The following is a 22,855-nucleotide window of genomic DNA, read 5'->3' on the forward strand; positions in this document are numbered from 1 at the left end:
GAAGGGACCTTTAAAGCTCATCTAGTCTAATCCCCCTGCAATGAGCAGGAACGTCTTCAACTAGATCAGGTTACTCAGAGCCCTGTCAAACCTGACCTTGAATGTTTCCAGGGATGGCTTCCTGGAGGGGGACATGGATCAAGGACAGAGCTGGGAAGGGCTGTCTGCAGAAAGTCTTTGCTAAAGCTATTTGAGGACCATGAGTGAATTCAAGTGATGGAGAATGGGGAAATCCTGCATTTCTGGGCCTGTGGGGGTCCCCAGGATGCTGCCGTGTGTGGTCCCTGCCCCATGGTGTGTCCCCAGCATGTGTCCCTGTGACCTTGTGTCACAGCAGCCCTCTGTGAGGTGGCACGCCCCACAGGGGGGTCACAATGGCCAGGCTCTATATCTTCCTCCTGGGGCTGGTGCTGCCCCAGTTTCTCATGGCTTTTGCCCAGAGAGAGCAGTGCACTGATCTGGGAGATCCTGCTGCCATGAGGAGGATGAGAGTGCTGAGAGGTGAGGGGCTGGTGGGAGGTTAGGGGCTGACGCCTACTGGAGGCAGTGTCTGTCCCAGCCAGGTGCTAGGGGCTGCATCCCCATCACCTCTCATCTTGCTGCCAGGCACCTCTGAGAGGGCTCTGGCTCCATCCTCTCCCTGCCCTCCATGGGGCAGCTGGGGACTGCTCAGAGACAACCTGGCCTAGCTGTCTCTTGTTGGGGCTGCCCAGCCCTCCTGGCCTCTCCTCACAGAGCCCCATGTCCATCCCCTCTCCAGCTTGGGGCCCCCTCACTGAACTTGCTCCAGCACATTGCTGCTGTTCTGTCACTGGGGAGCCCAGAATGGGCCCAGTCCCCCAAGGTGGTCTTCCCAGTGCTGCAGTGCGGGGAAGACTCTCTCCCATCATCCCACTGACTGCCCTCCTGCCTCCTTACCCCTCCTTGGTGTGAAGCCCTGCAGCCAGCAATACTTTTCTTTCTTTTCTTCCAGCTCTGTGCCCATGCATATGTTCCCAGGCCAGACCTGTGCATTCTGAGGATGGAGGCAGGGCAACAGGGACTGTCCCTGCGGCCGTCACTACCTTTGCGGCCGTTGGGACTTCTCTGCTAAAGCAGCTGCAAGACCATGAGGTAAGGCGGGGCGGGGGTTGAGGGCTCCCCTCCTTGCCCCTGGCTTCCCCAGGGAGCCAGGGCAGAGGGGGATTTCACCTGACGGCACCTCTGCACTCCTGCAGGCTCTTTGTCCCCAGGCGCTAATCCTGCTGCTCAAGCTGGACTAAGGCCACTGTTCCCCACTCCTTTCCCCAGGAGCTCGCAGCACACTCCTGGGCAAGGCAAAGCCTCTGGCATAAATCTCAGCATCTCTCCGGCACCTTTGTCCAAGTGTCCAAGGCCCCTCCTTAGCTTTGGTTTGGGAACTGTCCCAGCACCAGTGCTCCTGCCAGTGTGAGGAGCAATGCTGTGCCCCAAGGTGCAGAGTGCTCGTGGCTTCCCCTCCTCGGGCCATGGTCTCGTTCCCAAGCCTTCCCCTTTGTCACAGTCTCTTTGGAGCTCTCAAATTTACAGGACAACATACTCCCTGATCTAAATTTTATTTTATGAGCTCATTAAGAAATACACTACATGAACTCGATGAACAGGGGTGCTCAATCCCCTTTTGCCCAGACTAGTCTATCACATGAATTCACTTCTTAACCGGTCAAGTCATAAGTTTCAAAACTTACAACCCATAACTGTTAATGTAGTGCACCTATGAGCAAAAAAAAAGAATTAGTTACCTAGCCGACGGTGAGAGGGCTCATCCCTCCTCCGTCACAGTGCAGGGATCCCCTCTATCACACCAGGAAGCATGAAAGCTTCAGCCGCTCAGCTGCTGTTGGATCCGCTTCAAAAGCTTTTTGAGTAAGCTGATGTTTTATACCCTCCAGCTTGGAGGTTTGGTCTATGCCATTTCCATAAAGTAGTGGACTCTGAGGAAACTGCTAGACAAAAGACAATGCCTGCCGCAGACAGCAATCTGCAGGTGATAATGGCTGCATCATGGCCCTTTAGCTCTTTCTGGCCGCCTGCCCTGCCTATATGGTGCTCTTGCTTTGACCTAATGGTGCTGCTCCCAGTATACATGAGGCCTTAGCATGAGCTGGGTTAGCCAAAACCTAGGCAGGAGTTGAGTGAACAGTCACACCCTTCCTCGCCTGGCACTTTCCCTCTGACCTCCACCATCCCCCATCCTCAGGAGTGACTTCCTTGGCTCCTGCACGGCCATTTACCCTGGTGGAGTTGATCTCCCTATCTGGCTCTCTGCTAGCATCAGAGGCGCTGCGGAAGATCTTAGTGTTGCCCATGGCTGTCCTGACTGATGCCTGCAGCTCGTACCTCGTGCCCATGTCACACAGACGATTTGGGGGGCAGCAGGTCTCTCTCGTGGCTCCCTGGAAAAGAGGGCAAAGCAAGTCCCGTCACTCCCCTTTGTGGTCTGTCCCCAGGGTGACCGAGTGGAGACATACCGGGAGCTGGAGAGGATCTTGCAGGGAGATGATGGCTGTTTGACAAGCGGTGTCGTGAACCGCCTAATAGCAGAGGCATCCAGTGACATGCGAGCAGCCCAGGTGAGCTTGTCCTCTTTCAAGGCCACCAAAGCAGCCTGCCTCTGCCCCTGGTTTGGGGGGAAATACAGAGTGGCGCAGAGATGTTCCGTGGTTATTCAGACCCAGCGGAGGTCCTAAGGGAAGAGATTCTGGGGACTCGTCATTACAGGGAATTTGGCGAGGGGATGCAGAGAGCTGTGCAGACACGCGGACTTGGGGCTGTTTCTAACTGAGAGAGAGCTGGGTTCAAGCTCAAGGTTATTCCTCCTGCCTTGAGGAAGAGCCATGGGAACCCACCAGCCCCACAGAGAGGTCCCAGGGGGGTTTCAAGTCTGCAACAATTTGTTCCTGGCATCTCCATGGAGAGGAGCCAGTGGCACGGGGCTGTGCCGGGGAAATGCCTCCCTTGTCTTGCAAGGGAGCTACTCGCCTACCCCAGGGAGCAAGAGGCAGCAGCTGCCTGGCCCTGAGCACAGCTGCCCCAAGGGGTTTCACAGAGGACATGGGGTCATTCAGCCTGTCTGAATGCCTCAGCCTTTTTCTTGGGAGTGTTTAGCCTGTGATGCTTTTGCAGGGTGTGACAGGTGATGTGAAGACGGCCGCTAGCGATGTCCTGGTGGCTCTGGCCCGCTCCCACTTCCACTTTGTCATGTCTGAGCTCCAGAGCCACCTGAAGGCCATGGGGAAGGTCCCTGATGAGACTGTGCTCCTCACCTTGGGCAAAATGGCCCGCAGCTATGGTACGGCACCCTCGGCCTCCTGGTTTGGGTAGGGGTCTGTGATAATAGCGAGAAGGGATCCTCCCCCTCCCTAAACACTCTGTGTTGAACTGGGGGGCTATGGAGTTGCTGTGCCTCCTTGCTCCAAGCCAGGGCCAGCTGGCAGCTCTGCCTTACCAGCCCAATCCCAGTTCCTGAAGGGTGGGCACCTGTTGGAAACAAACCCGTGGGGTGTCTGTCCCCCACTCTCCTCCCCATTTCCCCAAAGGGCTTTCCTGTGTTCCCCTTGGGGAAGGCAGCCCTCCCCATGCCCTCTGGCATGCCCTGCATGGCCCAGCAGCCCCAGCCTTGCCAGAGATCGACCCCAGTCTCCCATGTCTATCACTGACCTTGGTCCCTCTGTCCCTGCCTTCTCTGCAGCCCTGCGGTGCATCCCCTTCATGGGGATGACGCTGCTCGCCCTGCGCACTGTGCTGAGCCAGGTGGGGAGTGGCCAGATCTTGCACGTTGTCTGCAGTGGTGAGTGTCAGCTCCTTGGCCGGGGCCCCTGGGGCAGGGCTGGGGTGGCCTTCAATGCCTTCATGGGATCTCAGAGGGAACATGGTGGGTGCAGCCTGCAGCGAGGTCAAGCCTTGGTATTCCCAAACTCCTGTGAGTATGCAGAAGGAGAGGGGAAGCCCAGGAGGTTCCTGAGGGCAGGACATGGTGGCGCTGCACAGAGGAACTCCTAGGTCCTTTTCCATGGCTTCTGTTCCCCTGCTTTCCTCTGGGATTAAAATCCGTGCTCTGAAAGGGCATGTGTGTGGGGAAGGGAAGGGGCTGCAGTGAGAAATGCTGGAGGGGAACAGGCCATTTGAGGAGGAGAAGGTGCAAGAGCGAGGAGGAGCGAAACAATGGGGTGTTTGAATCCAGATGCCTCAAGAGCACAGATTGCCCTCAGATCCAGATCTGGTCCTGGGCTGAGCCCTGCTGGAGCCTGGGACTGTCCTTAAAGCAGGCTTGGGCGTGGATGCAAGGGACCGTCCCTGCTGCAGACTCTCACATGCTCCCTTTTCCTTTCTCCTGGTGCAGTTCTTGAGCAATGGTCAAAAGCAGTCAATACATACTTTGGCAACCGGGAGCAATGCCCGTTCCCTCTCAAGGGGGTAGCACACTTCTGTGAAGCCATTTACCCGGTGTTCCGCTATGTGGTGGTAAATCGGCTGGACTGCAAGGATGAAGAGGTGAGAAGTGCTGCTTTCCACGCCTGGGTCCACAGCAGAGACATCCACGTTGGTGGGTCTGTCTGTGCTCAGTTGGGTGCGAGCAGAGGGGCGAGGGGAGGGAGTGGTCTGAGTGACAAGGCACCCCAAGCCAGGAGCCTGTCGGCACCGTGCCTGAGACTAGGGGCTCCCTGGCAGGAAGCAGCCAAGTCCTGGGGCCTTTCTGCAGGAAGGGTGGGGTATCAGCATGGGGAAGTGCTCTTTCCTCTCTGGAGTGAGCCCTTCTCCTGCAGGGCAGAAAGGAAAGGAAACCCCTCCCAGTGGGAAGGACAGACTGGTGTCCAGGGGATGCTGAGCACTAGGCAGACCTTCAGCCCTCTAAGCAGAGCCTCTCCCTTCTCTCTTCAGGACAAGCAGGCTGTCCTCGGGGCAGTGGCTGCCATGATGGGGGTCCTTCTGCATGAGGAGCAGCACCGAGAGCATGCCTGTGAGCAGCTCCTCTGGCTCCTGCACCAATACCAGGAGGTCCGAGACACCTCCCGGGTCACCAAGGTGAGGTCTTGCGCAAGGCTCAGCGTGGCTCCTGGGGGGCATCTATGAGAGTGCCACGAGGTGCTGGGGAGCTGTGGGGTGCCAGGAGGAGCTGGGACGCCCTTAGAGAAGGAACAAGGAGATCAGAGGAAGCCTGAGGCTTCCTGGGCTCTTTGGACAAGAAAAGAGAAACCCAGGGGGGCACGAGAGAGGCAAGAGTCCCTGTGGCTCATCTTCTCAGGAAATGAGGCATTGCCACCTCCCTGGGGCTCTGTGTGCGGAAAGAGCTTTGCCCTAACGCCCAGGGCCATGTCCAATCCTGTCCAGTGAAGGGCAAGGTCTGATGAGTGGGAAGTGCCGGGAAACTGAATTGTCAACACTGGGCTCTGTTCAGAGGAAAGAGACCCTCCTGATGCTGCAAGCAAGAAGCCCCATTTAGGAGGGTTTGGGGCTTTCCCTGGGAGCTGGTGCTAGGGACTCCCCTTATCCCAGATGTGCTAGGTTTCTCCTTTCCCAGGTGCCTTTAGCCTCCTCTTCCTCCCCTGTTCTCTTGTAGAGCCTCAGCTATGTCCTGGAGATACTGGAGGGAGTTCAGACGCCCATCCCACAGGGCACAGCTCTTGCCATCAGCACCGCTGTGCACCGCCAGGTAAGGGGAGCCTGCGCCCTGCCGCCAGCCTGGGGCCTGCACACCTGATTGCCATGGAGGGGAAAGACCTGCTGGCTGGCAGGGCAGGGCAGGGCAGGACAGGGCAGAACCTGGCAGGGTGTCCCTCCGCCAGGACTTTCCTGCAGGCCAGGAGGATGCCAGGATTTGTCACCTAGGTGCCACCTTAAGGCTGCAGGAGGCCTGATCCTGGCTGTTTGGAATGGGCCTGAGGGGCAGCCCGGTTCCCACAGCAATTTCCCTCTTGGCCAAGTTGCAGGCGGACTCTGGAGCGCTGGCACCCTAAGGGCAGCCTTTTAACGCTGCTCAGTCTCAGCTCCTGGGCAGCCTGGGCTGCTGCAAACCTCTGTGTGTGCCCGGGGCCACTGTGGTGTGGGCTGGGTTTTGGCTGTGGATCCTGTGCCCAGAGTGCCCTGGGAGAGGCGAGCAGAGAGCACTGTTTCTTTTCAGTCCCTGTCAACACTGATGTGACTTTCTCTAAAATGGACCTTGTTCCCACAGCTCTCTGATGTGACCAAGGAGCCTGGCCCAGCCCATAAGGCAGTGCTATCCCGCTGCATCATGCTGCAGGGTAAGGTGAGGAGGCTGGGCGATGCCCCGCCGTGCCATGGCAGCTCTCTCCCTGTCCTTGGTGGTCAGGGGCAGCTGCCTGCTAATGCAGAATGTGATTTCTTCCCCACAGCGCAAAGCTGCCCTGAGGAGACGGTTGTGTTTCTACACTCCCAGCTGAGCGGTGGGAGCGAAGCCAGTTGCGTGGCAGCCCTGGGCCTGCTGGGAGCCCTGGCCCACTCTGATGGTCAGTGCCACGGACCAGGGACACAAGGCAGGGGTTGGGGCTGCTGGGCTGAGAGCAGGAATGGGCTGAAAGTGGTGCACCTGCACCCAAAAGGAGCTACAAAGAGCAGCTCCCCCAGCAGAGCTGGCACCCTGCAACAAGGCTCAAGCACTCCCCCAGCAGTTAGAAATGGCGGCACACCAGGGACGATGCTCCAAGCTCAGTAACACGGGCAGGCTGGCGGGTGGGCTGGTGTGCACAGGAGCTGCTTGTATCCACGCCATTTGTCTTCTCCTCTGTATTACCATATTACCATAGCTTTCAGTCCCTATAAAATAGCTGTGCCTGTAGAAACAGAGTTGCTCTGGCTATGCCACTGCCTCCTGTGAAGTCAGTCAGACCCCACTTTTCTGTCCCGTTGGTGTGCGAAAAACTTGGTATCTTCAAGGGATCCCTTCTGCCATCTAGGCTGTGCCTCAACGCACACCTCTCTGTATGTCTTCCAGCACCTGCGACAAGAGAGAAGCTGCCCCAGGTGGTGGAGGCCGTGCGATCCGTGTGCAACAACCCCAGTGCCCAGGTGAGCTGGTTTGGGAAGGGACAGTGCCACCAGGGGAGGCAGAGAAACCCTCGGGGCAGAGCTGGAGTGCCTGGGAAAGCGCCAGCACGTCGCCCAGGTGGTGGGTGATGGCTCCTCCCCGGGGAGAGCTGGCAGAGTGGAGCAGGCAGGTTGCTGTGCTCTGTGGGGCAAATGCCCATCCAGCCTGGTGCTAAAGCCCAGCCCTGGTGCCAGGAGTGAAAGCTGCTGCCGTGCACTCATCATCTCTCCCTGAGCCACAAAGGCTGCCCCCAAGCAAAGGCATCTTCCTTTTGGATTTTGAACAGGAGGATCGTAACCGCACTCTCTCCTGGCAGGTGCGAAGGGCAGTTCTGGAGTTCATCAGGGAGCTGCTCAGCTCCGGCTCTGAGAGCCGCTGGGCATGGGATGTGGTGGGGCACATCTTCATCGAGTTCAGACGGACCTCGGGCAGACTGGTAAGGGCAGAGCAGGACACTCAGAGCTTTGACCGGTGCCTTGACTGCGCTGAGAGCTCCTGCAAGCATCTTTGGCCATGGAGAGCTCAACGCTGCAGGGCCATCAGGGTTGGCACTGCCATCGGAGTGGCCTCCCAATGGCTGTTCCTTGTGGGCGTCTGTGCTGATGTTGGTGGAGATGTCAGTGGATGATGTGGGTTTGCACCCGGGCATGCCACCCAGGACTGTGGGGCTGCCTGCACACCCCATGGGCTGAGCTGTGCCCACAGGCGCCTTCTGCAAAGCCACCTTGCAAAGGGAGGGGCTGGTAGGGACAGGACATCCTTCATCCTTAAATGCTCATGGACAATCAGCAAAACACAGCCAGTGCAGACAGGTGGGCCTGGCTAGAGGAGATTTCTGTGGTGTTCTTGTGCCCTAGCTCTCCAAAACACACCCTGCCCATCCAATAGCAGTCTGGGGGCCTGCATCCCTTCTGGCAAGGGGACAGGCCATTTGGCCATCCCTTCCATGAGCATTTCCAGCTGGGTGCCCAGGAGATGAAAGCTGGGGATGGCTGAGCCTCCCACTGACTTGCTGAGGATCTTCCCTCTGGCTGAAGCTTCCCTCTAGCTGGGAGATCTGTGTGTGTCACTTTGCTCTGAGGCTTGGGGAGGCTCTGCTTTGGGAGCAGGGCAAAGGAAAGGGCTTCTGCGTGCTCCTCTGCATCTGTCGGGCTGAGCGTGCTCCTGCCAGGGCTGGCACCGAGTTACAACAATGCTGAAGGGCACGTTCCTCACCTCTGCTTTGCTGGCATGAGAGCAGCATTTAGGCCCTGGGGGACTGTGCAGACAAGCAGCGTCGCTCTCTGCTCCCAGGCTTCCAGTCCTTCCCAGGGTCCGGGACCTGGTCCTTGAGCTGGGTCCGGCTGTCCTTGTTCCCCTTTCAGGAGATCAGTGCTGCCAGGAGGCTGGCACAGGAGCACTGGTGAGTTGTGCCTGAGCTGTCTCAGTCAGGAGCCGAGAGTAATGGGGATTTTGCCAACTCTGTCTTACAGGTGGCAGGAGGCCTTTTTGCCTGCGAAACCCAAGAGGATGGAGCTCTTCAAGCCCTGTGCATGGACATCCTGAGCTCGCTGGATGTCTCTCTGAGAGGGATGACCAAAGTAAGTCACCCTCTGCCCTGCTGCTGTGGCTTCCTCTTGCCTTCGGGATGTTTTTCCTCATGCACCCCCATGCCCTGAACCTCTCCCCTCATGTGTGCTGAAGTGCACAAGGCTCAGGGAAACGCAGACCACCCTTTTTGTCTTTGAGCTGAGTGGAAATGCCAATGTGGCAAACTGCCCGCTGCTTCTCTGCAGCTCCTGTGGCCAAGGCTGCTGCAGTATGTGGTGCCAGCCCAGTACAGCGGCATGCTGATCCCGCTCTCCTGCTGCCTCCGAGCCCTAGTTGAGAGATGGGAGAGAGCAGGGTGCAAGGAAGAAGAGGAAGATCTGGATGGCATGGACTCCCAGGAGCAAGGTAGGAGCCCCAGTGAGTGCGGCTGGGTTTGGCCAGGGGCCGGGCCAGCCTGTGTCTCCCTGCACCCCACCAGCCCTGAGCAGGAGCCCAGGAAAACCAAAGGGTAGAAGCAGGTGCTGCTGCACCTTGCCCGGTGCAGAGGCCTGGCTCTCCTGCTCGCAGCACTCTGCTGGTGAGCCAGGACTCATTCCTGGCCATGAGCTGCCTTCATCTCATGCTGGGCAGCCCTGGGGAGCCCCCCCGGGCCAGCGCTGTGGCAGTGCAGCTGCTCGCAGCCCTCAGCCCTGTGTGGGGCATCGGAGGTGCACGGGGCAGAGCACGGTGGGGGCTTGTCGGCTCACCCAGCCTTTCTTCCTCCCCGCAGCCCAGCTGCCGGCTCCCCAGGCCCTGTTGACTCGACTGCTGGTGAGTAGTGGGGCCCTGGGGAAAGAGCTTTTCTGGCCAGGGGTGGTGGGAGAGCCCAGGGCGGATGTGCTGTTAAGGCCAGTGCTGGGAGCCCCCGAGGAGGAGGCAGCATGCCGAGCCTGCCCGAGCCCATTGGGGATCCCACTCCATTCTTGGGGCTGGCAGCACCCCAGGTGAAGCCATCGGCTGCCTGCTGCTGGCCGAGTGGCACCAGGCTCCCTCCCTCCCTCCCTCCCGGGAGAAGCTGTGGCTCTGGCAGCAGGAGTGACCCTTCTCTCCTGCCCTTGCCTAGGTGGTGGCAGCGGCTCCTTACGCGAGCAGCGAACGCACGGTCGCTGCCTTGCAGCTGCTGCAGGCTCTCCACGGCTGGATCCACAGAGCCTTGGGGCCAGTGTGGGCGACTGAGATCCCCCTCCTGCTGCAGTACCTGGAAGGTAAAGTGCGGGTGGTGAGGGAGAGGCTGGGGGTGGGGGGAGGAAAATGCAGCTTCTCAGCGTGATGGAGGAGAATTGTCCTCATGTCCCCAGGACTTGCTCTGTTGCCTTTCCTGTTCCAGGGAGCCAGCACTGAGGCTGGGGGCAGCTGACCCCTGGTGTCAATTCAGCCCAGGGAATGGGTGGGGCCGTTGATGTCTCCTTGGATGGCAGGTCTTGGTGGCACCTCCATGTCCTGCCCAGGATGGTCTTTGGGGGAGGGACAGGACTGGTGCTCCTGGAGCGGGTGCAGGCCTTGGCTTTGGAGGACCAAGTCCCCAGGCCAGGCCAGGTTTGTAGCAGCCGTCCTTGGCAGTAGCCTGGGAGAAGGGCTACAAATGGGCAGAAAGCGGTGGGTCATTAAGGAGAAAATGCGTGTTGCTGGTGCGTGCTGTGTCTCAGTGGTCGGAGTTGTTCTGGGAGCTGCCGTCAAGCAGTGGGGATCAGCTGCGGTCAGTATGTCCTTCCCCAGCTTGAATCAGTGGCCCTGACAGATGCCCCTGGGATCCTTCCTGTGTCTTTGGCCTCACAAAGACTTTGATGTAGGTGCCTTCTAGCCTGATGGCCTGGGACTTTTGGGCGGTCTGACCGCAGAGGAGACCACAGGGCTTGTCTTTGGTGTGAGCTTAAATAGCAGCAAGAGCTTTTGCTTCCTCTTGCTTTCTAGGAAAAACCGAGAGCTCCGTGGACTCTGCAGAGTGGGAGCACCGTGTGCTTAAGGTACAGCATCCTTGCGGGGGTGTCAGAAATAGAGGGGGAGAAGAGGGAGCAGACAAACTTGTGGGAGGAAGCTCGGGGCTGCTTGTGTAGGCAGCAGGAGGTGGGGGTACCTCATGAGCACCCTGTGCCTCCCCCCGCAGTAGGTGCCTGCCCGCTCAGAGGAGCTGCTGTCTGCACACGTGCCATGGCTGATGGCTAATGCCCTCTAACGCTGTGGCACGTGCCTTAGCACTGCCTCCTCCTCTATGTCTGGTGTGCTGGGGGGTCTCGCCTGAGGTGTTAGAGGAAGAGGGAGGCTGGCGAAAAGAGCGTGGGGTGGGGGAAGAGACTGCTGTTCCCGGCAGCTCTTCCCCAGCAGCATCCCGGGACATACGAGTGTGGAAAGGGCCCTGGCCAAGGGCAGGGGAACACTCGCTTCCTCTCCTGTTCACCCCAGTTCCTGCGAGCATCGCTGGAGCCCATTGAGGACAAGGCCTGGACTGTGGGCCTGAGCCAGGAGCTGAGCCAGCAGCTGGGCAGCTCTGCCCCCAGCTCCTGGGAGAAGGTGCGTCTCCTGCCCCGTGCCAGGGCTGGGGCCGGCGCCACTGCTCTGCCCACACAGGCGGTTTTCACTGCTTCCTGTTCCCTCACCCTCAAAAGGCACTTTCCCCAGGCTGCCCCAGTGGCTGGCTACAGCCTGACACCGCAGCCGGCCCTGCCTGCTCCTGGGGCGGTTGGGTCCATCTGGGGCCAGCCCTCTCCTGATGGGTCGGGCCGTGACTGCATCTTGGGTTTGGCCTCTTCTCTTTCAGTTTTTCCTGTACAAGGCTCTTGGGACAGCGCTGGCAGCTTGTCGGGACCTCAGACACGTCCAAGGGCAGGTGTTGAGGTTCCTCCAGGAGACAAGCCCCGTGGAGCTGTCTGAGGCCCAGGTGAGGTGATGCTCATGTCCTGAGCATGCCCTGCCTGTTCCTGGGGGAGAGGGCGGGCTGCTGCTGGCCCAGCTCCATATCTCCTTGATTTCCACATCGCTGCCGTTTCCCCCTTGCTGCAACATCTTGTCAGGCTATTGTCACTGGCCACAGCCAAGTGCATGGGCTGGAGCCAACTCTCTGTTTCTCTGTGGTTGCAGGGAATGATTTCTGTTGTGTCCCATGCTGCCGAGAGCCACTTCCACTTGGTCCTGGACACAGTGACTATGTTCTCTGCTGCTTTCACCAGAGGCTGGTTCTATCAGACTTCCACGGGCTGGAAGGTAAAGGCTCCAGGGTTCTGCTGCTTGGCTTTCCTTTTTCAGCCTTATTTCCACTTCCACACCTGCAGCAGCCAAACCGGGGCAGCTGCCTTCAGATTAGCCCTCTTGTAAGAGCTACCTGAGACCTGTTTTTCAGAGGGGACGTCCTGGCATTGGGGCCCCTGAGGTGTCTTTGGAAACGATGGGCTTTGACACCTGGTGGATCAGAGCCACCCAGCTGGGGCAGCTGCAGTGGTTCCTTGCTGGCAGCCACGTTGCCCCTGACTGAACTTCAGCAGGAGCTAGCAACAAGATGGGGTGGGCACAGTGTGACCCTCTGTCCCTTCCTCAAAGCTGAGGGCCAGGAGCAGGAGTCTGGTGAGGTCTCGCTGGCTCTGCTCCCCACCTGGGGGCTGTGGGGAAACCTTTCTGGGCAGGGCACGGCCTTGCAGAGAGAGCAGTGCAGCCTGGTCTGGGGAGGCAAGCAGACTGGGCTCCTCTGCGCCACTGACCTGCACAGGCTGGGCATCTCTGAGCAGGACCATGACAAGCGATGTCAGATACCTTTCCACTGAAAGGTTCCAGACAGCTCCCTGACCTCTCAAATCAGTGGTAAAACAGCCAGCAGCGTGTGCAATGCTGGCTGCACCCTCCTCCCCATCCCCATGCAAGAACCCAAGCTGCAGGATGGGAACAGCTCCCAGTCCCGGAGCTCCCGCAGCTCAAGGAGCAGCTTGGGGAGCTGCTGGGAGGTGCCCAGGGAAACAAGGAGCTGGTGAAGGTGCCGGAGCAGGGCCTGCTGCAGGAGCCCGCAGGAGTCTCGGGGCTGATGTCTCAGGGCATCTCTGTCAACACAGGTACAGCGGTGGAAGAAGGAGAAAGCCCAGGGCATTCGCGCTGCTCTCATGCACACCTACAGCGGCATTGCGCTGCATGCCCCCAAGGAGCAGCTGCTCACCCGTGTGGATAAAGAAATCATGGGCAACATCCTGCGGCTCTCCAGAGCCAAACAGAGGGTAGGAGCATGGAGCACACAGGGCGGGGATGCCTGGGTGCCCCAGCTCCAGCCCCTAGGGGCTGGGGCATACCGAGATGGATGGTCTTTTTCTAAAGATCCCCCAAGGAAGGGTTTGTCCTCAACGTACAGATCCAACCCCCCCTTTTGGTTCCCCCTGCCCACGCTCACCTCTCAGCCCTTCAAAGAGTTCAAGGGGTGCTTTTCTGTCTTTGGCCTCAGGACTTGCAGCTCAAGCTCGCCCTGGTGCAGAGCATCACTGAGGTCAGCTGTGCCATCCAGGCTGTGGGCGACTGCAGCAACTTTGAGCTCTCCTCAAAGCAGGAGGCAACGCAGACCCTGCTGGTGAGCGCCCGTAGCCAGGGCAGTCACATGGGGGGGTTTTGGGCTGTGCCATCAGACTGGTTTCCCCAGAGGCACGATGGACTCTTGACTTCATGCGAGCTCCTGCAGCTGTGTCCTGAGCCAGTGGGGCTGCTGGGTGCTGGTGCTAGCTGGCTGCGGAGCAGGGTCGCTCCTGTGGTGCCTTTGGGGATCCGTGGGGGTGACGGGGCAGTGTCTGCCCAGGCCTGGCAACAGAGCCTGTCCCCAGGGGAGGCAGGAGGGCTGTCCCCTGTCTCTGCCTGCTGCCAACTCTGCATTTGTCTTTCTGGGACTTGCAGGACTGGATAAAGGGGGAGCCCTGGGGCTCCCTAGTGTATGGAGTGTTTCAGGCCCTGGAGGAGTTGAGGTGAGGTCTGTTCCCCGGGCTCTGGGGACTCCCATTGTACTCCATCCCAGCTGGCTGGGACAGCCCCAGTGGCCTTGAGCATGGGGCCGGGAGCTGCTGGGGCTGTGGAGTGGGAGGGTGTTCCCCATTTTGGGTGTCTCCAAAAGAAGGGAGCTCCAGGGAGCCCCCTTAACCTGCGGGTGGGAGGTTGCCTGCTGCCTGGGATGTGGCAGGAATTGCTGGAGCTGAAGGCAGTGCTTGCTGGCATGGGCTGGGGGTGTTGGATACAGGGCCCTTGTTTAGGAGGAACCCAGTTGTGCTTTAAGCCGCTCTGGAGAGAGCTAGTCAATCTCCTTTCTCTTTTCTCTTCCTTTTTCCTCTGGCCAGCAAGCTGAGGCCACCTCTGAGCAGGGCGGAAAATTGCAACCTGCTGGCAGTGTGCTGCCAGAGTGTCTTGTCCTATCCTTCCAAGGAGCGGATGAACAAGAGAAGGAAGATAGTGAGGGCAGCGGTGAACATGCAGGTACCCACTGGCCACTGCCTGCCCACCTCTGGGTCAGGATGCCACCTCAGTGCGCACTGGTAGTCCCCATGATGCAGAAACTCAGCTCTCCTTTCCTGCTTTCAGGTTCTGCACAGGAGAAGCATGGAAGATCTGGGGCATCTTATAGAAACCCTTCTGGAGGCAGAGGAGACCTCTGCCTGCTTTGATGACGTGGTCCATGTGAGTAGTCATGGGGCAACAGGGAAAGTGTTGCAGGGGCAGAGAATCGAGGCTTTAGAGGGTGATAGGAGGTGGATGCCTTTCCTATGGGAAAGTGGGGCTTTGGCTCTTTGCTCTGAGAGTGTGCATCTGGCTGGGGCCAGGGGCTGAGCTGGGGGGTGGGAGCACCTGGCCACTGCAGCCTCAGGACAGGCAGAGAAGTAGGCCCTGCCAGAGGGAAAGCCAAGAGCCAGCCCTGAGCTGGGAAAGAGCAGCCTGGGGGAAGGCCGGGGAGGGGAGATGCTGGCAGGGAAGCAACACCTGCCTCAGGGCAGAGGTGGCTGGAGAGCGCAAGGCAGTGGAGGCTGCAGTGCCAGTGCTCGGTAGGGCCAGGGGCTGTGCTGGGAAGGGGCCAGAGAAGGACGGGGGGGGGGGGATCTCAGGGAGAGAAAAATGCCGGTTGTGAGAGAGATGCACCCTGCCTCAGGTCCTGAAAGGCTGGCTCACCTCAGCCAACGAATGGGAGCGGGAGAGAGCCCTGCAGGTTTGTGCCCATGTGTTGGGAGCTTGCAAGGAGCAATCTGAGCTCATGGTAAGTAGGGATCCCCTGCGTGCTCTGGTGCCCTCTTCCCAGCATTCGTGGCCCCAGAAGGGAGCCCTGCCCAACTGGGTGCTGGGTTTCGGGGCTCCTGGGATCATGGGGCAGCCCTTCTGCCTGCCCCTCTGCCCAGTCGCTGCTCAGGGAGCAGGATGGGCGGTAGAGGCGAGCAGGTGCTGGGTCTGCCTGTTACCCTTTTCCTGCTGCTCTCCCCTGCAGAGAGGACATCCTTGCAAGCAGTTTGGCTCCCTGGTGGGACTGCTGGGGACTCTGACCAACGACTGCCTGGCCGCGTCCCGCAAGAAGGCATGGGTCTGCCTCAGCTACCTTCTCCGAATGCAAGGTGAGGAGAGCGGGCGCTTCCCAGACTTGCTCAGCCTGATCCTCCCTCCCTTCCTGGCCTGGTGACCACTGGGGTCCCGTGGGGCCAGGCCCTGTCCCAGGGAAGGAAGGGGGAGTCAATGAGCTCAGATGTTTTTGTGCCCCCACCCTGTTAACTCTCTGCCTCCCTGGCCATCTCAGGAAGGATCTCTGGGAGAGGGTCGCTGAGTCCGACCTCCCTGGGGCATGTGTGAGGCTGGGTGGTCAGGGCCTTCCCCCACTGCTGTCTGAGAGCAGGACGTTGTCACCAATGCTGGGGACTGTCTCCCTCCACATTCAAGGAGAGACAGATGGTGGTCAGACAATTCACTTGGATGAGGGCCCTGATATTTCAGAGGGTGACGTAGGGGACACAGCTGTTGGGAGCAGAGGCTGCTGAATCCCTGAAGTCCCAGCAAACAGTTCAAGGAGGAAGAGGGCTCCTTCCAGCCCAGGATTTGTCAGCCATTTATTGGGGTCAGGAAGTCCTGCTGCACCGAGTTCAGGAGCCCTGGGTTTCCCTGTGGCCTTCACTGCCACCACTTGGGTTCTCCTTTATTGGTACCTGGGGCCAGAGGTTGGGTTTTCTGTAGATGTGACTCCTCTTTTCTCCTGGTGTTTGTTCCAGCCAAGACCATGAAGGTGGTGCCTCAGGCAGATGAGATCAGGTGCCTTTGTGAGGCACTGAACAGCCCAGACACCGAGACTCTGGTGGAGACCTGTACCAAACTAGCAAAGGTAACTGGCCCCAGACCAGCGGGGTGGGGGCTCGGCTCCTGGCCTCCTGCATGTCTCCCTGCTCCCCTCCAGAGTCTCTTACTGTCTCCAGAGTGAGCTGTTTGGAACGGCTGCTGTTAGCAAGTAGCAGGAGGCTTTGAGACAAGACTGTCCTCTAGGCCTGCTGGAGTAGATACCATGATGGGTGTGTTTGTGCGCACACGTGTGTGAGTGCTCTTGTCAGAATACAAATTTGGTATATGAGCAAACAACATGGGGGGAGGCACTTCCAAACTGGTTAGCTGCATCAGATGTAAACAGCACTGTATGCACAGCCGGAGAATCAAGTGATTGCCCCCTCCATGACTGCTGAACTAACAGTCCTGTCAAGTTTGCTTTCCTTTCCGAATTGCTGGAGCAGAGCTGTGATGCGGTCTCTCCTGTTCCTGACTTCTTTCCAGGCTGTTAGCAAATGCATCCCTCCAGCACAGGCTACGGACTTTCTGACTGCCATCCTGGACAGATTGCTGCATGTCACACCTGCACGTGCAAGAGCAGTGTGGAAGTGGGTGTTCATCTTCCTGGTGGAATGCAGAAAGGAAATACTCCAGGAGGTAAAGGAGACCTTTTTTTCCATTTGACTTTGTCTTTTCTCCTGTTGGCTGTTGCACTACACCCTGTGCAGTTGCCATGGGCTCAAGGAATGCTGCCTGTGTGCTGAGCCAAGGGGCTACTGATGGTCTGAGTCATGCATTAGCACCTGCTGCTGGTGTCTGCTCCAGCTGGTGACAAAGGATATGGGCACTTCTTGTCCAAAGTCTCCTGTTGGTTCAGCTCCTTCCCATGAGTGAGGCACTGGGAGGCACCAACCTTGCCCCTTGCCATTCTTCCCCTTCCTCAGGGTCACTGTCAGTCCTCCCTGCCCCGGGACCCACTTCACCCTGCTCTTTCTTCACTGGTTGCAAATTGTCTCTACTCTGAGCATTGCTGGGCATGCTAGGTTTTCCACAGGTTGGGTACTTGTTCATTGCTCTCATTGCTTTCCCTGGCTGTGGTGTTACCCAGCCTGCACGGTGACCTTCCTTTAGCCACCAGTTGCTGCCTGTTTGTAGCCTGGGAGCCTCTGGCCTCATGCTGTGCCTGCCCTTTCCAGGCTCCTGTTCTCCTCCTCCATTTGTGCTCTGCTGCGCTCCACTTGGGCTCTAGGGCCACCAGCACATTGCTCAGCCCGGACTAGCTCAGTGGCTGTCTGCCGCTGACAGAAGTCGGTCACAGTGATGGCAATCATGGGTGGCAGCCCACAGGATCATGCCCAGCTGAGCTAAAGCTCACCCAGCTGTTAGGCAGCTCCTGTTACAGGCAGGGCAGGGCATCCCTGTGCCATCCCTGCAGAGCCAGCGGCCGCTCCAGGCAGCAAGAGCGCCGCATCCATGGGCTGCGGGGTCACCCCTTGCTACTTCCCCAGGCACAGAGTGGGTTGTGTCTGCACCACAGGCCAGAGGTAGGCAGCTGTGGGGGAAGCTGGGCTCTTCCACGGGATGAGGGAACTGGCTGCCTCTTTGTCTTTATCATGACCACGGCTTCTAGCTGTGAAAGGCTCCAACAAACACCCTTTTCTTCAGGGGATGGTCCTCTGTGTAGCGACGGCATTGGAGTTTTGGGAAAGGAGGGCAGAGGCAAGGAATAGTGTCCCTGGAGAACTGGGTTCCTCCGGAAGGAGTCACGTGCCCTTGCACAGGCCCTGCAAGAGTGTGTTTGGTTTTGCTCTTGCATTGCTACAGACACATGGGGAGAGCTATTTAAGTGCTGGGTGTGAAATGTGTCCATGTCCTCTGTGTGCACACAGCGCACGCAGCTGCTCATACATCTGGGCCCAGGCACGTGCAGTGACTGAGGCTCTGCCTGTGAGCACATGCATCTGTGCGTGCGCGTGTGTGCATGCGTGTGCGCTATTGCCAAGAGCAGGCTCAGCTCCAGACATGAGCCAGGGTCAGGCAGGGTGGAAGGAGTGAGGTTTCGAGCTAGATCTGGACTCTGTGTCGACGGAGCAGGCATTGCTCATGTGCTGAATGACTGTGTCTGGGCCCCGCAGGAGGGGATAAAGAAGGCACTGAGCCCTTCTTTCTCCTCTTCTTTCATTCAGGTGCCAAAAATCCTGAACACCCTTTACACCTACATGCAGCAGAGCACCCACAGGCCCTTCCTGCTCCATATGGTGTTTCTTCTCGCCCGCTTTCACCATGAGCCTGTGATCAGCAGTCTCCTGCAGAAAGGTCTGCCTATGGACAGGTATGTGCACTTCCCCACTGTAGTCAGAGACCCTGCAGCTTGCTTGTACTGGCGGGGGCGGGGGGGGGGGGGGGGCAGTTGAGAAGCAGGTCTTTTTTTTCTGCCTGAACAGTCTTGAGTGTTGCAAGACTGCATGCTTGTATCTGCTGTGAGTGGGGCATTGTAAGCCCCATTGCAGGTGAGGAGGTTTGAGGGCACTGCAGGACTGCGAGGATATGGGCTCAGGGGTGAACGTCTCTTCCCTTGCAGTGACATGGTGGAGCTGTGGAGGAGCCTGGGAAGAAGCATCCTTGGGATTCAGATCCTGAGGTGCTTAGTAGAGAAACTAAACAGAGCAGGAAACAACCACCTGGGGACTCACTCCTCTGCTTGTGAGCGGCACAGCCGTCAGACTGCTCTGGAGACTCTGTCGGTACGTTCAATGACACACACGTTTCTGCAGCTTTGCATCTGCTTTCTAACTCATATCTTGGCACGAGGGAGTCAGGTGCCCTTTGCGGATGCCCGTGGAGACTCCCAGGGCACTGTGCTGGGCTGGCCTCAAGGAGTGTGGGGAGCCGGGACAGTTTTGTGCTCCTGAGCCACAAGGCTGTCACAGAAGTGACAATTGTGGACAGTAACCCCCCTGCCCCAGGCAGGCAGGGGAACCAGGCTGGTGGGAAAAGGCCTTGCCTGAACAGGTGGTTCTTGGTCATGTTTCTCTGCAGATCACCCGTGCCATCTCCGAGGTGGTGCTTGCCCTGAGGAGCACAGAGGAGCTCAGGCAACTGCTTCCCCACCTTCTTCCCAGCCTCATGAGGTGGGCCAGGGAAACGCTGGGTGAGGAGAGGCTGCTTTCCCCCATAAGCAGCTGGAGACAACTGTTCCTTGAGGGCCAGGTGCTTGAAGAGAAGCCGTGCAGGTAAGGAGCTGAAGGGGCAGATGGAGGGGCTGGCTTCAGTTCCCCTCACCAAGGCATGTGCCTTTGTGGAGCTGAGGGAGAGCTTCACCTGCCCCGCTTCCTAGATGTGGAAACCAGTAGTCATGGTTGGGTTTACTTCTGTTCCTTCATGGAGAAACTCCAGCTCCTAGGCAGGAGTATCTAGCATGGAGTCAGTCTAGGGGTATGGGTTTTCTTCTGCTTCAGTGGGTTTGGGGCATGACAAAAATGCCAGTGTTGTTAGCTGCAGTCTTGGAGGCTATGAAGCATCATTTCAGGGGTATTTAGCTCTGCTAAAGATAAGTCTTCCCCTAACCTGCTGTGATTTGAGATTTCTTTGGGTTTGTGGTGGTGGTGTTATTTTGATTTGTTGTGTTTTGTTTCTTGTGCCAGGATTTTCCTTTCAGCTATAGAGTTGGTGCTAGGCAAATGCATGGTGCAGAAATGGATGCGGCTGCTCATGAATTGGGCAGTGTGGGCTCGCCTGGAAGACCCCCTGGCTCACCCTGAGGGGGTGTGTCTCCTGAGCAGGTAAGAGCCCCAGGGATGCATCTGGCCACCTTCTGTGGAGCTGTGCGCAGGGAAATGGCTGCTGGGACCCTTCCAGTGTGCCTGGGAAGCTGTCCTGAGCAAAAGAATAGCGTCTGTGTCAGCGCAAGTGAATTCTGGAGACCCGGCCTGTGGCCTTCCTGGGCAACTGTGTGTCCCTCGCTTGTGTCCCCTGCACAGCGTCCTGCTCCATGCTGGGCTCATCTCCCCCTGTGTGGTGAGGAACCTCTTGCCATGGCTGGATTCCTCCTCAGTTAAGCTGCGGGTGAGTGCTACAGCTTTCTTTGCTGAGGTAAGGCAGGGGGTGGGGAAGGAAGGGTTCAGAGGGGTTTTGCCGAGATACTGCTGCTTGGGATGTCTAGCTCACCAGACTCACTAGCGCAAGCAGCAGAGGAGTGAGATTCTGCCATCCAGACAAACATCTGTCTTCCAACCCAGCTGAAAGAGGCAGAGCGCAAACTGAAAGCCATGAGAGAAATGGCAGAAGGAAGTCAACAGCTGGAGAAGGAACAGGAGAGACAAAGTTAGCGCTCCAGAGGAAAGAGGAGGAAAGCGAGTATTTGCAGAGGCCTCAGGCAGAAGTACACAGGGAACACAAAGAAACCCTGCAACTGTTTCGAGCCCAGCTGATTGAACTGAATGATCGGTACCAGAAGTTAAATGAACAACACCAGAAACTATTTCAGGAACTTGAACAGCTGGAAGGAGAAAGATCCAACCACATCATTTCCAGGCCATGCCAGGCTAACCTGGGAGCAGACAAGGAGTGCATCCTCCTGGAGGCTGTGAGAAAACAACCAGCAGAGCTTCGAGCATTCGTAGCTCAATAGAGCTATGATCCTTTTGATGGTCCCAATGAGCTGCCTGAACTAGTGCTTCCTCTAGTTGCTGGACAATATGTTTACATCTTTGGAGATGTGGATGGAGAGGGCTGGTATGTAGCAGAGCTGACCAATGGCACAAGAGGCGTTGTCCCCTCTAATCTTGTTGAAGAAGTTTCAGATGACGGATGACCTGATGACGCCAGAGTCTCTCCAGAGACAACTAATTGGTAGCAGGACACAGATGATGTCTGTCCTGTCTTCTCGTATCTTCTTGTTAAATCTTTTCTTAACAATCTCTCTGTGTCATCTCGCTCTCTATCCTGTGTGCATGCAAACTGAAAGGACTATGTGCCAGCTATTGGGGGGTTGGCATGGGTGGACTGGGTGCCAGCTACTGGAGTCAACCAGGGGGTGTAGGCACCCCTGGCTTGTGGTGCCAGCTACTGGCATGGGTCCCAGTGCAGCTCGTGGAGTGAGTAGGGGTTCTCAGTGCAGCTACAGGAGCGAGTGGGGGTCTTGACCACCAGGCTCTGTGGCAGGAACGGTGTACATCCTGTAAACCACCTACTGGGGGAGACCAGCATGAGTGAGGTGAGTGAGAGGCTCTGTGAGTGTCTCTATCTTCCCCAAACCTGGTGTGCATGGGGTGTGCGTGTGCATCCACCAGCAGACTTCAAGCTGGACCAGCTGGTGACTTGCAGGGCCTTGGGTCTAGGCTGAGGTATCAGGTGGGCAGAGGGTCTGTGCTAGCGCCTGGGGAGATTGGCAAGTGTGGGGTGCCTGCAGGAGAAACGTGTGAGTGCTGCCTGTTTGCAGGGAGCACGAAGATGGACCAGTTGGCGAGTAGCGGACCCATGGGGTGGGTCAGAGGGCTGGGATCTGGGCAGAGGTACCAGTGGACAGAGGGGCTGTGCCAGTACGCAGGGGATCCATGAACATCTGTATGCTTGTGAACGTAGAGAGTGTCGTGTGTGCCTGCACTAGTGACCTCCTGTCTCTGCCAGCCCAAGAGGAGGAGGGGACGTGGCTGGCTGTGTTTTATGTGAGTCCTGCATGCGGGTGCTGTTGACGGCAGCACCTCATCTGTGGCAGTCTGTGTGACTGGCTGTATCAGTGTCCTCTGCGTGTGTGTGTTGGCGTGTGTGTGTGTGTGTTGGCGTGTGTGTGTGTGTGTGTGTTGGCGTGTGTGTTGGCGTGTGTGTGTGTGTGTGTGTTGGCGTGTGTGTGTGTTGGCGTGTGTGTGTGTTGGCGTGTGTGTGTTGGCGTGTGTGTGTGTGTGTTGGCATGTGTGTGTGTTGGCGTGTGTGTGTGTGTGTTGGCGTGTGTGTGTGTGTGTGTGTCTGTCTGTCTCTCGGATGCGTGGTCAGCTTCGCTACTAGTTACCACCTGCAAGCAGAAAAGTGGCAGCTGAATCCCTCAGCCTGCACAAAGACTCCAGATCCCCAGGCTGGGCTCCAGCAGCCAGGCACGACTGTACTGGGTGGTACTGGTGTGTATTGGGCTCCAGCGGCATGGCAGGAGGGGTCCTGGGCTGGAGTGGCTGGAAGTGGTGGCCAGTCTTGACATCCCTTAACACTGTGGGTCTGTGGGGTGCATGGGGGGAGCTGAATCCCACTTCAGCCCAAAGGCTTCCAGCTGGGGAGGAGATGCCTGCATTGCTTCAGCTGAATTCCTGCCTGGCGCAGGGTCCAACCAACACCTCCCTGTCACTGCCTGTGTGTCCTTGTCGTTAGGGGTCAGAATGTCAGTGTCCAGAGGGGAACATTTATACTTCTCATAGGCATCCATGCCCTGATAGGACAAACCACACTTTTGGAATCAGTGTCTCTCCACTCTTCAGAGAGGGACAATTGGTGATTATTTCAGTCAGCTAAAAAGTCCATTCCCCAAAGGTGACTCTGTTGCCTTTCAGGAGCTGTCAGCCCTAGAGCCCCTGGGACATCTCCAGGCAGCCCAGAAAGTGGCTGCTTTGGCTGGTCCTCTGCTGCTGAGCTGGGCCGGGCTCCTGGGATGGAGGGAGCTCATAGCAAGTGGGCAGTGCTTGTGAGAGACAGCTCTGCCCAGGAGCAGCTCCCCTGCAAAGTGCAGCAGGGCTGAGGGCAGTGCCTGCAGGCAGTGAGGGGAGAGGAATGAGGCAGGGAGAGGTTGGTGGAAGGACAGCTGGGCTCTCAGTGTGGGAGAAATCTTCACAGGTCTTTACATGGTAGGACTCTGGCTGCAGGGCAGTGCACATGAGTATCCCGGAGGGCTCTCCAAAATCTGGTACATCCAAAGCATCTGTCAGAACAACCCTCACAGTTTATCCAGTTTGTAGGAAGACGTGCTGCTGAGCAAGGCTTCCCTGCTGCATCATCAGAGGGACA

General features: G+C 58.0%; 1 protein-coding gene across 1 annotated transcript; it reads left to right on the forward strand.

Moving 5' to 3' along the window:
- The first annotated feature begins 374 nt into the window (after positions 1 to 374).
- Positions 375 to 20,196, forward strand: LOC142597065 (maestro heat-like repeat-containing protein family member 2B). The gene is made up of 34 exons (XM_075727501.1): positions 375 to 501; positions 974 to 1,113; positions 2,469 to 2,591; positions 3,145 to 3,310; positions 3,710 to 3,808; positions 4,361 to 4,512; positions 4,900 to 5,043; positions 5,579 to 5,671; positions 6,191 to 6,260; positions 6,372 to 6,485; positions 6,971 to 7,044; positions 7,380 to 7,499; positions 8,536 to 8,643; positions 8,839 to 8,998; positions 9,363 to 9,403; positions 9,696 to 9,837; positions 10,544 to 10,596; positions 11,033 to 11,140; positions 11,388 to 11,507; positions 11,708 to 11,830; positions 12,667 to 12,825; positions 13,047 to 13,169; positions 13,487 to 13,554; positions 13,921 to 14,056; positions 14,162 to 14,257; positions 15,054 to 15,177; positions 15,823 to 15,932; positions 16,373 to 16,525; positions 18,004 to 18,200; positions 18,450 to 18,612; positions 18,908 to 19,101; positions 19,513 to 19,650; positions 19,849 to 19,960; positions 20,107 to 20,196. The coding sequence occupies exons 1-34, from the start codon at positions 375 to 377 to the stop codon at positions 20,194 to 20,196; spliced, it is 4,140 nt and encodes a 1,379-aa protein (XP_075583616.1).
- The last annotated feature ends 2,659 nt before the right edge of the window (positions 20,197 to 22,855 follow it).

This window comes from Pelecanus crispus, unplaced genomic scaffold, assembly GCF_030463565.1.
Source record: "Pelecanus crispus isolate bPelCri1 unplaced genomic scaffold, bPelCri1.pri SCAFFOLD_68, whole genome shotgun sequence".
Taxonomy (NCBI): domain Eukaryota; kingdom Metazoa; phylum Chordata; class Aves; order Pelecaniformes; family Pelecanidae; genus Pelecanus; species Pelecanus crispus.